The 14,557-nt window shown below is 40.9% G+C and overlaps 1 protein-coding gene across 2 annotated transcripts; it reads right to left on the bottom strand.

Annotated features, from left to right (window-relative positions):
• Window positions 1-7,631: 7,631 nt before the first annotated feature.
• wiza (WIZ zinc finger a) lies at window positions 7,632-13,693 on the bottom strand. Of its 2 annotated transcripts, none has more exons than XM_027283626.1 (9): window positions 13,590-13,693; window positions 12,985-13,064; window positions 11,725-12,201; window positions 10,739-11,566; window positions 10,270-10,632; window positions 9,918-10,132; window positions 9,670-9,826; window positions 9,428-9,575; window positions 7,632-8,491 (listed from the first exon to the last, which is right to left on the bottom strand). In XM_027283626.1, the coding sequence occupies exons 2-9, from the start codon at window positions 12,995-12,997 to the stop codon at window positions 8,335-8,337; spliced, it is 2,358 nt and encodes a 785-aa protein (XP_027139427.1). In that variant the 5' UTR covers window positions 12,998-13,064; window positions 13,590-13,693; the 3' UTR covers window positions 7,632-8,334. The 2 variants fall into 2 exon arrangements, with proteins under 2 accessions (XP_027139427.1, XP_027139428.1); XM_027283627.1 differs by having other exon boundaries at window positions 11,725-12,198.
• Between the last annotated feature and the right edge of the window lie 864 nt (window positions 13,694-14,557).

Raw genomic sequence — 14,557 nt, 5'->3', positions numbered from 1 at the left:
CAATGTGCCCTGGCACTGTCTGGACCCTTTAATTTAATGCAGCAGACTGTTTTTTGCCTTTGCACAATAAAAATGTCAGCATCAACCATGGCCAGTTCTGGAAGAGAGAAAATATTCTGCAGGTATTTCATTGGCACTACATGCCGCTAAAAAAATAATGTTTGAAAGCAGAACAGCGACCATGGACTATTTAAGCATCTCAGCTAATTTAAGAAATTCTGTTATCCTGCTGCTAATTCAGTATCATCTTAGACACGTGTGAGAAATAACATTGGTTCTTAAATGGAAATGGGCAGAATGATTGATTTTGCTTGTTAGATTTGTGAAATTCCTCTCTGCCATTAACAGTTATTGGATTACAGTCAATACAAATTAACTGCAGTTGTAGAGAAAGAAAAAAAAAACAAAAAGCTTGAGCTGCACTTTTGAGCCAATTCATCTGTGGAAGCAAAACCACTCCCTGAAAGAAATATGCATCTATTAAAATAGCCCAGTGATAAAAATCTCCTACCATGGCAATGCCAAATAGTTAGATAAATTGCATGTGGTGTTATTAGGAGTACTATGTGGCAAGATAAAGAAAATTACAGCACTAGCTTCCATGCTACCTACCCATGTATCACAATTGATGTGCAGTAACTCGCCAGGGAATCCCGGATTTCACATTGGACTTACTGTATTTTTACCCAACTGCAAAAACACGGGTATTTTCCTCAGAATAAAAGTGGTAGGAAAAACATTGGAGAATCATTTCATCATATTCAGCTTGATTTATTGTCTTTTGGCATTCATGTCTGTGATTCACTCTTTACAGGAAATAAAAGGGGCACAACACTTCCAGCGCACTTCCCTGCTGATTAACATTGCATTTATGGACTCTGAGTATTTTGGATTTGAGTTGGTCCCTGGGGGGTTCACGGTTGAGTGATGCGAGTTGGGTTTACTGAAATGTTGCAGGACTGACTTTCAGTAAACTATGAAGGGAAACTCCTCATCCCATATTAATAGAGAGGAGATTTTCCTGGAGCGACAATTGTGCAAGGGAGACAAGTTGCTTAGAATGACAAGCCACAGAGAATTATTTCCAACTCAACGCAGTCCCCCCAGCACTATGGAACACTTTAGCATCTTTCAGCTATTTGGTTTGATTTCCAGCCTGCAACCCTACTGTTCTGGTTCACTCGCAGCGCTGTGTTAAACTGGCACTGTAGTACACCAGACAGACAAGCTAGTCACTATTGGAATATTTAGTAGCTAAAGAGCCAGATATTTGCCTCAGGAGTTGTTGGCCACAAGGCAAAGCTCTTGATTTTCCATCTATGTTCCGACCCTCACCTATGGTCATGAGCTTTTAGTGACTAAAAGAATGAGATTGCGGATACAAGCGGCCAAAATGAGCTTCCTCTTTTGAGTGGCTGGGCTCAGCCTTAGAGACAGAGCAAGGAGCACGGACATCCAGAGGGAGCTCAGAGTAGAGCCGCTGCTCCTTCATGTTGAAAGGAGCTAGCTGAGGTGGTTCAGTGATGTGATTAGGATGCCCTCTGGGTGCCTTCCTTTGGAGGTGTTCCAGGCACATCCAACTAGGAGAACCTGGGTAACCCAGAACCGGAGAGCCTGGGAATCCCCCAGGAGGAGCTGCAATATGTTGCTGTGTAGAGAGACGTGACCTGACCCTAGATAAGGAAGGGTGGGTGGATTTTCTACAAGACAACTGTTTGCTAACGAATTTGCCATTTGCCATTTTAAACACTAACTAAAAAATTACATCCTCATCATTGCACCCTCTCCTTCCCCTTTCTTCTCACAAATAAATCCCCTTCTATTGCCAACCTCTGTCTGAGCCTGCATTTTGGGTCAAACACTTGTACATACACAGACCAGATGTGAGGTTCACTGCGTGTCCACCAAGATAAACACAGGGCTCACCGCTGCTGTTAGTAATCATAATGCAGTGTGACAGCAGTCTGAATCTTCACACTACTTTCCATGGTCAGGTCTTTCTGGGGGTGAAATAATAATCTAAAATACTTAAACAACAACAACAACATTATAACACATCAATCTCAGCAGGGCTTAAATAAATTATCTGTATCTAATCTGTATCTAATCTTGAGCATGAATATTCCATCTGACAATTTGACAAAAACAAAGCATTTATGTAACATGTGTGTTACATAAATAATCAATGCTCTTCACTCAGATTGAAAATATTATTTCCTTTCTTAAATTGAATTGAAAAGATTGATATCTTTATCTATCAGTTATGAAAACAGTAAAAGCTCAACATCTCTGTTATGTTTGCAGATTGTCTTTCCTGAAGGTCAGAAGTGAGTTGCAGCCTATCTATTATACATCTGTTTAATCGGTTGGTGAACTCGTGTCTTGTTCTGCTCTCCAGCCTTGCACAGCTTTTGCTCGTTAACTTCTTGTATAGCTGAGTTGTGATGAGCAAATATGAGTCTGGGCTAGATTTCCAAACAGCATCTTGGCAGTAAGTCACGTATTTGTTCCACTGTAAAACGCTGGTGTGATTACTTGCTTGTGCAGAATAGGTTTCAGATTCTGGTCGAGTGATCCAGGCTCTTGACCTCAACGTAGGAGTTCATCTAAACAGTCTCAAAAACACAGGCATGATGACATCAGCATCAGCACGGCTCCCCTGTGGAGAGGCACTCTGCTCGTCTCCAGTATCAGTGGAGCAGACTCCAAAACTGGCAACCTGAGCAGCCTAGTGCAGTCTGATGACTGAATCATAACCTTAAAATGACAGTGCCTGAAAATGCTGAATTAGGCCATGTGATCCAGGGCCCTGATGGCTTTTTTGCATGCAATGAATGTTTGCATATATCTGTGCTGAAACATGGTGTAAACCTGCAATGTTTATCACCAGCCGTTTAACAAAATGAGCATCGAACTAGAAAACTAAAAACAGCTATAAAACAGAAACAGAACAGTCCAGACGCTCTGCCAGAGTTGCACAGTCTTGGGGAATCGGCCCTCTCTGAGGCATTATTGCAAAGCCACAAGTTGTGTGATAAAACTCCATCTTCTGCCAACCCCCCAGAGCATACTATAAATCATACAGGCGATGCTGGAAGAATTTACTTCCAGACACTGAGTCATAGATAAACTTGAGGAAGGAAAGAAAAGGCCTTATTCTCTCTTGATCCCTTTTCTTCTGCTTCCACCCAAAAAGACAAAACAACAGTCCTAAATTTCTACCTCCACCTCCCTTTCAGTGATTTAATACACTGTTCTTACACCCGATGACATTAAGAGGGAATTTATTTGAATATGTTAGCCTAAAATAGCCCAGACTTATCAGGTGTTTCAATATATAACTATCAGTATATTTACTAGATGATCTGTGAGGGTGCACAGATCATCTGGTAAATTCACGATGTGCCCGCAGACATCTGTTATTAGGTTTTTCAAAGAATACTACAGTGAGCCGTGGTAAACATGCAGGATTAAACTTGTTTTGATGGTGCTGTGATGGAATAATGTGTTCTAGACAGTTGTATACGATTACTCAGTGTGGATATCTAATTGTAGGCATTAAGACATAAATAAAAGATAAGCCTACAATTATTCTTGAGTGTGATTGTGTGCATTGTTGTCTTCACCATATGATATTTTTAGAAGATAAAAGCTGTATTTGAGTATACTTTGACTGGTGTATTATACATTGTTATACTCCTGTATGCTACTATACAAGGTAAAGAGTTATTAGTCCTGTGTTTATGTTACTTCAGAAGCTTGGCAAGATATGCTTTGCTTGGTTTATGATTTATTTTCTTTGACATTTTTTGAAAATCTTTGATTTGTATGTTAGATGTTATGCACCGAGAACTGACCTAACAACTTAAAGTCAGAGTAAGATGTAAGTCAGAGCATCTGTATAGTTTCTGTTTAGTTTGGAGAGGGATTAAAATTAAATCCTTGAAAAGTTTGCTGTGCTGCGTGCTGTCATGGTGCAGCACAAGCCATTGTAAATAATGGATTTCAGAGCACAGTAAGTCATTGTCGCATTGTGTGAAAGGGCCATAGGGGTTAAGTGAATAAATTATACCTCAACCACATTCTGTGCAAATGTGAAAGTTTTTGCCAGCTGAAATCAAAACACACACTTTTGCTAGCTACCCATAAAAGCTAATAGTCAAGTACAGCTGCATATGATAGGTGGGATAAACTTATCACCCAACACTGAGTCACCAAGGTTAAGATGTGTCGCCAAAGTATGAGAAAAGAGAGGAATATTGACATAAAAACACATGGTTAGCATGTAATAAGATAGAAACAAATAACACATGACACAGGATCAGAACCTAGAAAATATTACTGTGCACACTCAATGACATTATGAGGGAATTTATTTGAATATGTTTGCTTAAAATATCCCAGACTTACCAAGAGTTTCTCAGATATTACTATCTAAACTTACATATCTATTATTAGTGGACGAAAGATTACCTACCAGAGGATACTATTGCTTTAATAAACACCACTTATAGGAAAGAAACAGCAGCAATTGTTCAGACCCGGGCAGATTGTTGAATATTCACTCATTTTAGTTCTGTTGTGGTATATAACATCTGCAAATTTGAACACCTGCACCACCTGCACACTATACGTTTTACAGCTGCATTATTTAAATACTGTTTTTTAAATTGTGGCTGTATTTTTTATGCTTCATGTTTAACTTTTGTACCAACTGTTGGATACCGGTGGTCAGCATTTATTTAATTTTTTTGGGGGGGAAAAAAGAGGAACAGAACTCCAAGCCCATAATTTGACATCACCTCATAAAGTTGTTATGCCTAAAATTGTCTGATTTACACATGCAGCAGACACGGAGCAACATTAGCATTCATTTGGAGTCGTGTTTCTGGCCACCTTATAAGTTTAAGTTGAATAATTACGCTTTTTTAAATTCTGTTTTGGTATATAATGTCGGCTTCTACAGCCTGCCAGATATTCATCTTTCTGTGCTAACTTGCTGCCGTTGCAGGTGCTGAGCAGGAAGAGTACAGTCTGTTTAGAAGACCTCTGAAAACAGGGTTGATAAGAGCTGTGAGACGGAAACATTTAGTGACTGCAGGTTGTAAATCCAAATCTGAAACAGTAAATCCTAAACTTTCTTTTTTATTTCCCCCTGTTGGTCTATATTGTTCGTGAAACAGAGGGATTCACACACCTTTTTAAGAGGAGACATCTTGACTTGTCGTTGCAGAGAATGGACAGCTGGAACCAATAACGCTGATGGTTATTAGTGGCACCTGTGTAACACTGTTTCCCCTTCAAACCTGAACCTGGTGAACATTTAGAGATGTAATATGAATTGAATATGAATGAATTTTATGGGGGTTTTTTCTAATGAAAATTTTTTTTGATTGTCCCTTAAAAGGCCATAAACTTCAGTTTTATTAAATCAGAATTCATCAGACTGTTGAGGGTATTTCCAGGTTATAAAATAAACTATTTAGCTCACTCTTAGAACTATTATTTTCACGTTCATGCCTGCAGTCTTGTCCAGAGTAGCCTAATAAGGATCATACTTGACTACAAGAATTGACTGCTTGTACTCGACTGTCCAGTTCCCAGTTATAAAATCCACAGACCACTGTCAGAAAAAACCCAAAGTTATTACACCAGATCTTCCTAATCCCACAGGCCTGGAAGACAGATGTGCTCCTAACTTTGGCTCTCACTTCAGTGATTGCTTTGAAATAGCTACTTTTAGTTCCGCGTGTGCCTTAAACTATCAGGTGTCGACAGCTGTAGGCAACGGCCTGCTCTGATCCTGTCTAGTGGGATAACTCGCTCACTTGGTTAAAGCATACCAGCAGAGCAGACATCAGATTTATTCTTCAGTGGCTGAAGGCACACTGCATGCCTCCCTCTGGTAGTAAATTACAAAGACTGCCGGAATCAATGCTGTGACGTGAATATATAGCAGAGACAGAGGAGTTTTTTTTTTAACCTCACTACATAACAGATGGCTCATCGATATATATACCCAAAGATCTCTCTCTTTGCAATATATAAAAAAACACCTGGAGTGTGAGAAAGACTTCAGCAATCTTATAGATTTAAATCTGATCTCATATGTGGTATTTGTGTACATGCATTGTAATACAGAAGTGTGAATAATAATGTTGTTTTTTTTGCTGGATTTTCCGGCTTTTGAGGATGTAAAAATGATATATCTGAGATGAGAGAATCTGAGCATGCAGAGGAGGCTGTTTATTCTTTATGGGTGTGTGCAGGGTATGCCAATTTAAACCCTTCCCCTCCATCTTGCTGAGCAATTGACACTTGTGGTTGACCCACTGCAGGTACATGCAGAAAGATTGATGACCTCTTGTCAACACAACGGTTGCTATAAACCAGGAACCGGAGGAAATCGAAACAAGAGCAATAACAGTATAGGCATGAGGGATTTGGTTTTGCTGTGAGAACAGACACACACAGACTTTTAAAACCACTACTGACATCACAACATGATTTCTACCAAATGGAAACATGTTCAGGACTAAGGAGCACAGAAACACATGCTCATGTTGGTTTACATTAACAACATGAAGATAGAAGCTGCACACTCATCTCTGATGCTGAACGTGCAGCTTTTCTCCGCACGATTTCCACATTTTACATCTTACATTCCACATGACTACAGTTCTCTGGGAGATTTATCTATCTATCTTATCTATTACTGTGAGCATGACTTGCTTGTTTAAACAAAGAAGAGATAAGGTTACAATCCAAAATGGCAGACGGGGAGCATTAAGCCATGATATTTCATGCATTGTGTAAACAAAAGGCATCAGAAAAGAGGCAATCTGCATGGAAGACCGCAGAGTGGACACAATATAAACTCATTTACAGTTTCAAAACTGTGCCGTTCACATGTTCTTACAAGAAAGGGAATTATATTCTGGCACCGAAAGCTTGAAATGTTAAACGAGCCCGAGACACGACACGACGATGAGGAGGTTTTAGATGAGAAGGATAAAAAAATGTAAAATGGCGAACAGTGTTTATTTATAAGTGGTCAGTTATGCAACGTGAGAGATATACTCAGTCACAGTAAATGTTTTTCTCAACCAAACCTTCAAAACAATTGCTTGTTTTTTTTTTCTCTTGATTTTCACTGAGCTGATGGCTGACACAGCCGGCCAAATGTTACTTAATGTTATTTAACACACAAAAAAAAAAAAGTAAAAATTACCAAGATTTATTTTAAAAATGTGTTTTATATCTAAACAAGCTATTTATTTTCTTGTTATACATTAAATTAATGTACACATCCAGTGGTGAGTGACACAAATATAAGGCTATCAGGACCTCAAGGATGAACAATAAAAAAAAATATGAGTTGCTGTGGTCTGATTTAAGGCGGTGACCATGAACCTCCTGGGTTTGTGTGAGATTGTATGTCATTCCTCATCTCTCTGTTGTATAATAGGCATAAAATGCCACAAAAATTATGATAGTAAAGAAATAAAATGGCATCTTGCAATGTGAAAGGAGAGGAGAAACATGAAAAAGGTGAAGTGCTCGCTTGTTGTAACTGATTTGCATTTAGGTGGCATTTGTAAGATAAAACAACACACATTTGATACAGTTTATGGTTATGTACAAGACAGAATTTTATTTACATAGTGTACATAAGAAATGTAAAAAGAATGTAATGTAAAAAACAGTACATGATTAGCAGTTATACCTGAAGAAAATGGCAAGAACAGAAACACAGTGTCTCTAAGGTCAAGGTGGTTGAGGCTTTGATTTTTAGGACATTACTTTTTTTTTTTTTAACCAAGCTGTCAACAGCTGGATACAGATATCACATGTGTTATTCACAAACATTTCCATTTGAGACGAAAAATAATAAATCTAACCCTTCTAGATGAAAAGTAAAGAACTCACAAAACGACAGAAGGCATATAAAGGAGAGAAATCATATCACAGTGATATGGCGACCATACCGGTCTACCAGTCTCAGTAGGACAAAAAGAAGAAGAGAAAATCCAATTCCCTACACTCCACTCTGCCTCATCAAGGCTGTGAAGAACAATGAACATCTGTACAAACTATGAGCAGGAGGAGGAAAGCACTAATCATTAAAAAAAAGGGTTGAACAGTCTTTTGTGATCCAGTTAGGAGTACTGTGATCTGTTGCGTCTTGTGGATTTTACCTGAGTGGATTACATTCAGCTGCTTTCCTCGTATGGCTCATGGCTGCCCTCTGTAGGACAAAAAAGGGAACATCTAGTTTGCACTTTTCTAAAGACGGCATTTCCTCTCGAGTCTTGTCATGACGACCTTGCTGGACTAGACAGCGACCGGGTGGACGAGTGCTGGAGCTGCCACTGGTGCGGCAGGAGGAGATGCTTTGCCCTTGTAGCCCAGTGACAGGATGTGTTTCTGCAGGTGTGTGATCCACTGCTCTTGAACAGACAGAGGTCCATGAAACACCTCTTCACAGAACCTGAACAGCAGCACAGAGAGAGAAGTGTGATCTCAGATGAGGTGCAACAACTTCTCGACGATGTGATTAAACAAATGAATGCATCTTGTGTACAGATGGACGACACGGACTAAACAGAGACTGAATTGTCCAAATGAACCCACTGAACGGCTGTTTCCTTTTGTTTCCACGAAGAGGTCCAGAGTGTAATATTTAGGGGGGGTCTTTTTACAGAATATGGCAGAAATTAAATATAATATTTATTTTATTAGTGTATAATCACCTGAAAATAAGAACAGTTGTGGTTTCGCTGCCTTGGAATGAACCTTTTATATCTACACCACAGGTCGTCTTCTACCGAGTATGCCGCACTGAACTGCCCAGAGCAGACACACCAAACATTGGATCTCCAAAGGGACTTTTGGACTTTTTTTTTCACATGGCCTACACGCCTTTCAGTCATTGTAAGATTGCTACAATCATTATATCCCACATGACAGTGTCACATATGTAAATACTGTATCTTCTCGTTTCCAGTCTTCATTTAATGTGTCTGAGTGAAATATTCAAACTCTGACTCTAGATGTCTTGAACATAATTTTGTATTTTCTCCCCACAAAATTCACCCTGGATTATTTACTGTCTTTTGAAAGTTTGGGATTTCCATTAGAATGTAAAGTCCAGCGGGTTTGAGCAATATTTGGCTGCACAGCATGACTTTGTAAAGGATGACCCACAGCTTGTCATCTGGTTACAATAAAAGATAAAAATAAAAAAAAGCATTTTACTCAGTAATCTTTTTCAAGAATAATTTTTGATCCATGTGACTTAGTGGTCAAAGATGCTGACAGTGCCTTGGTACATCCTGGCATTTTTTTTTTTTTTTTTTACTCTAAACCAACTTTCAAACATGAATACAATGGGAATATGATTATTATATATAATATATAGACTGACCTGCACTTGAGGGAGTAAACTTTGCCCACCAGTTTGACCAGTGGTGTTAGTGGCGGCTTTGGCAGCATAGCGGGGATGCTGCCTGATCGTGATGGTTGCTGGGAATTTTCTTCATGTGCAGGCACGACATGTTTTGGTGGGTGGACCCCTGAAACCACACAGAAAGTTATTAACATAGAAATGTTTTGTTTTTTTTAAATCAGTTACAGTAAATCTGAATCCAGCTGTGTGTCATGTCTCACCTCTTGGGGAGCGCACATGGGCTGCAGTAGACCGCGCGTGGCCGTGTGACTGTCTGGATGAGCCGGCAGTCACACCAGAGTCCTCTCTGCGCAGCTTGTGGTCGGAGTGCTGCACTGAATCAGAGTCTGTGGACAGAGAGGGCGAAGCAGCACTTCTCTGGGACGGAAAGAAAATAAATATCAGGCGAGTTAAGCATCCAAATCTGAACAGGGAATTCATTTTAATCATATTTTAGACCACAGCCCACCTTCTTGATGTAAAGGTCTCCCATGCGATAGCGCCGGGTTATTGCTGATACCCTGACTGGGTCCTTCCGGATCAACTCACTGAGGAGTTCGATTGGAGAAGTCGCTCCGTCTGCCTTCCACTCAATGATTCCCAGCTGTCGGAGGTGAGCCCGTGCGTGACTGGCCAGGGCCTTGCGGTTTTCGAAATCAAACCCGCAAAGCTCACAGGATGAGTCTGACACAAAGAGGATAAGATATTTTAAAACAGGGATCTACATTACCAGAAGCAGATTAGACATCTATTAAATGTTTGTGATGTTATAACTGCTTAAAAAATGTGTTGTATCTGATCCAAAAGAACGTCTATCTCACCTGTGTGTGTGGCTCCACTCTTTCCAGGTGGGGATTTCTCTTTCATGGAATAATCGAGAGGTGAGGAGCAGGGTTTGACAGCTGCCTCCCCTGACTGCAGGCTGTCCAGGGACCTTCTGGATCCTGAAGGGGTCCACGTGGCTTTGCCCGATGAGCCACTGGCGGCAGATTCTTTGAGGCTTTCTGGACCCTGCAGCATGACCTCTTTGAGGAGGTCAATCGGTGACGTTTTGATGGACCACGTGAGGCCGAGCTGACGCAAATGGGCACGGGCGTGACATGACAGGGCTTTGCGGGTCTCAAACAGCTGGCCGCAGTAATCACAAAGGACTGTTGGTGGGGATTGTGCATCTGTGGAGGGCGCTGAGAAATAGTGGAAGTAGAGTTAAGAGACCAAACTTTGGTTTACATACCAAGATTATTATAATGAACTAAACTGAAACCAGCTAAACTAAACTCTGTGCTTTACCTGCACTGAGAGGCTTTGAAACCACACCTGCAGAGGATGCAGGAGGAGCAGGAGCAGGTGCAGGAGTGGGGGACTTCTGCGTAGGAGAGTTGCTGTCAGTGCTGGATCCCTTCGGTTCAATAGACAGCTCAATCTCCACAGGCTCAGGCTTTGGCTTCCTATGAAGGGGGTCCACTGCTAGCCGAAAACCTTTCTTAGCCTTTGGGGCTCTGTTAAAAGGTGAAGGAGTGGGCTTTGCAGGGCTCGGGGAGAGAGATGTGGAGGGAAGCGAGGTCTTTGATTGGCCCAGAGCTGGAGACGAGGTGGAGGCTGCAGGAGTTGGTTCTGTAGATGAGCTGGTTTTTCTGCTGGTTTTGGGGCGTTGTATAGCTTCTAGCACGCCGCTTCTGACCAGTTCCTGGACGGTTTCAGTTGCAGAGGATTTGCCCATCAGGTCAACCACTCCGAGCTGACGCAGGTGAGAACGTGAGTGGCAGGCCAGGCCTTTACGATTCTCAAACTCTTCCCCGCACAGAATACAGATACAATCCTCTGAGAGTGTAGGCCGTTTGATGGGCGGAGATGAAGGTGGAGAGGACACACTGGAGGGACGTTTGGTGGAGGATCTTAGGGGACTTTGTGAGGCGGGCTCCTGCTGTTGCTTGCTGTTGATGGGCTTGAGGTCCTCCTCCTCCATGATCTGGTAAAGAAGTTCAATAGGGCTGCTCTTGGCATCGCTGTCAGGGATTCCAATATGGCGCAGATGGGCTCGAGCGTGACTCGCCAGGCCTTTGCGTGTCTCGTACCAGCAGCCACAGAGCTGGCACACATGGACCTCATCATGGGTGTCTGAAGAAAGTGAGTAAAAAGGTACCCGGTCACAATCAGACAATGCTGTCATGTTTACTTGACAAAAACAGTTTATTACATCAGTAACTACCTGGTATGAATTGTCATATAATCACATGATGGAGGTATTAAAACATCTGTTCAGAACTCAGCCATACCTAAAGTGATGGGGGCATCAGTTTCAAGCGGCGCCCACAGTGGCTTGGCTGAGGTTTGGTGCTCTAAGGACTCATCCGGCCTAGGACCAGAGGGGGACGAGGGGAGGAGAGAGTTCGCCGACTCTTTTCGTCTGGCTGGAGATCCCTGATGTTCCGTCTTCTGTGGAGTTGTCGTGACTCCACTCCCTGCTTTGAAAGACGCACTCCCGTCTGCTGGTTCTGAAGGTGTACCGGGCTCCTCCGGGGATGTTTTTTTGAGAGAGGTCGCCACAGCACCAGAGGAGCCTGCTTTGAAATCAGGGAGGGAACCATCTCTGTCCCGGATAAGCTGGTAGAGGAGCTCAATGGGAGCTCCACTGCTTTCTGACAACGTCACACCGAGCTGCCGTAGGTGGAGGCGGGCGTGGCTGGAGAGCCCTCGTCGCGTCTCAAAGTATGTTCCACAGACTTCGCACATGACTGGGTGCGGGTTTGCTGCTGGTAAGTTTAGATGAGAGTTTGTCATCATATATTAGATAGGAGAACTTCAGTCAGTGTCTCTAATCAACAAAAAAACGAGCTAGAGGAAACACTACTTATGCTGACTAAGATCTTGCTTCGAGGCATCTTTACTTATATCAAGGTTTAATAATAATATACATGGAAAAGAAGGGATGTGCCAATCCTAACACTCTCTCCCAATCAACTCAGGTTAACTGATCCTAAACCATTTTCATAATAACATTACTTAAAAAAACTGTGTTTAATGTGGATCAACATGTGGCGACATGGAATACAGCTGAATAGGAATTCAAATTAAAGGTCCAGTGTGTAAAATGTAGTGGCATCTAGTGGTGTAGTTGCAACCAACCTCAAAATCCCTTTCCGAGGTTGCAGCAAAAATAAAAATCTAATCTAAAGCCAGTGTTTAGTTTGTCCATTCTGGGCTACTACAGAAACATGGTGGGCTCTTTCTGAGGTAACAACACAACAAGTCTTAGTTTTAGGTGATTGAAGATTCACATATTATATTAAATTTCTTCTATATTCTGTACACGAAGCACCCTAAATCGTACACATTGAACCCTTAAATAAGAAACAAGACAAGCTCCAGGTTATTTTTATTAAAGGTCATCATGATGAGAAATGTTTAAGAACCACGTCACGCTTTGACACTGATGATGAGGCAAGGTCTAGTGATATATGAAATGATACACATTGAGGCTATGTAACATAAGAAATAATGGGATTATTGATAACACATTTATGAGTCCCTGTTACCTGGTGAATCCATGGCTGCTGACAATGTTGTGGTTTTATTCTGAGGGATGATACACACTGATTTCCTGTGGATCCTGATCCTAAGTGGGAAAGAATAATAAATATTTAAAAAATTAATACAATTTAAAAATGAAATATCATTGCTAGTGATACAGTGTTTGAGATTATCTTTCTATAGCTTCCCTGCAAGACGTAAACAATAAAGGAAACTAGACTCTCAGACAGAGTTGAAATATCGTGACATTGTCGTAATATCGCGATATAAAGTAACATGTTCAAGGAACAGAGGAAATGTCATAATTTCAGCACTCACTGTCAGACAAACTTCACTACTTGTTTTGGTTGCACGTTTATCATTTAGAGCGAAACTCAACAGACTATTCATAAAGTCATACGCGGTTCTTGCTCACATTTCGAGCTGACGCTGTGAAATGAAACTTAAACCTCTGGTGCACCCTTTGTTTTGCCAGGGGAGCATGCTAACGTTAGCTACATGCTAGATCAAATTACATATTGTTTTACCAAAATAGCGACAAGCCACACACTCTGCGCCCTGCACTGAAAACCAAACTACAATTATCAAGTATTAATGAGAGTTAATTTACCTAAAAACCCGAACAGACTGCCTCAATACTTCAGGTCCACTGACAAGCTTAGCGGAAGTAAACGGTACATGAAGTCCCGGGGCGGAGTTTTTTCAAAATAAAAGCCCAGCAGCTATAACACCAGAGCTTCAGGTGGCCAAATGCGCCCCCTAGTCACCATCTACGAATAAAGCCAGTGACTACTAGCTATTGTCCAATGAAAAAGTCTCTCATTTAATGCCTTTGGTAAGTAAATATACACAATTTCTTTTTTAGTGTGTCCATAATATGTTATTTTTTATCTAAAGGTCCAGTGTGTACACTTTAGTCACATCTAGTGGTGAGGTTTCAATTTGCAACTGACTGAAAACCGTCACCTCTCCCAATCTCTCAACACACAGGTCTCTGTTTTTTTTTTTTTTTTACCAGTCAAGCCAAACACATTGTTAGTTTCTTTCAAGACAATTGTGCCTATTCAGTAGGAAGGGAGCAGCCACAAGCAAAAACAAAATTCAAAATAGACAACACAGAAATTCCAAAAGAGTAACGACTAGTTAAACCAGATTAGTCATTAAAGGGAAGTAGTAGTAGCAGAAGTAGTGGAAAAACAAAAAAAAAGAGGTTTCAGAATGACGCACATGTAAGGAACCGATATAAAAAGATAAACACGAGTAGTATGAGTAGTATAAATAGATTTGTTTCTATAGAGTAGAGATTACCCTGCAGGCCCTGATGCACCATCACTTCTCTTCATATCTGATTTTTTCTGGTGGTAAGGTGTTTTATTTTTTATTTTTTAAACATTGGACCAATAAACAAACAAATCAAAAAATATATAAAAGAAATTACCATATCAACATTTCATATCTCAAATCTTGTAAATGATTACATCTCTGATACTATCAATCTTTATAAAATCGAATCTAAATCAGTCTGCATGTATTTTGCTCTTAAAAACACTATCAGTCACGTTTTATATGAATTGCTGA

The sequence above is a fragment of the Larimichthys crocea genome, chromosome X (assembly GCF_000972845.2).
Source record: "Larimichthys crocea isolate SSNF chromosome X, L_crocea_2.0, whole genome shotgun sequence".
Lineage (NCBI taxonomy): Eukaryota > Metazoa > Chordata > Actinopteri > Sciaenidae > Larimichthys > Larimichthys crocea.
Note: the sequence above shows the minus strand (reverse complement) of the source record. Positions and strands in the feature narration are given on the sequence as shown.

Excerpts from the sequence above, each read along its gene's own strand:
- wiza (XM_027283626.1), bottom strand. Across the intron at positions 10,133-10,269 it reads GAGTGGAGCCACACACACAG|ACTCATCCTGTGAGCTTTGC; the intron begins GTGAGATAGACG and ends TCTTTGTGTCAG. Across the intron at positions 9,827-9,917 it reads GAGACCTTTACATCAAGAAG|AGAAGTGCTGCTTCGCCCTC; the intron begins GTGGGCTGTGGT and ends TTTCCGTCCCAG.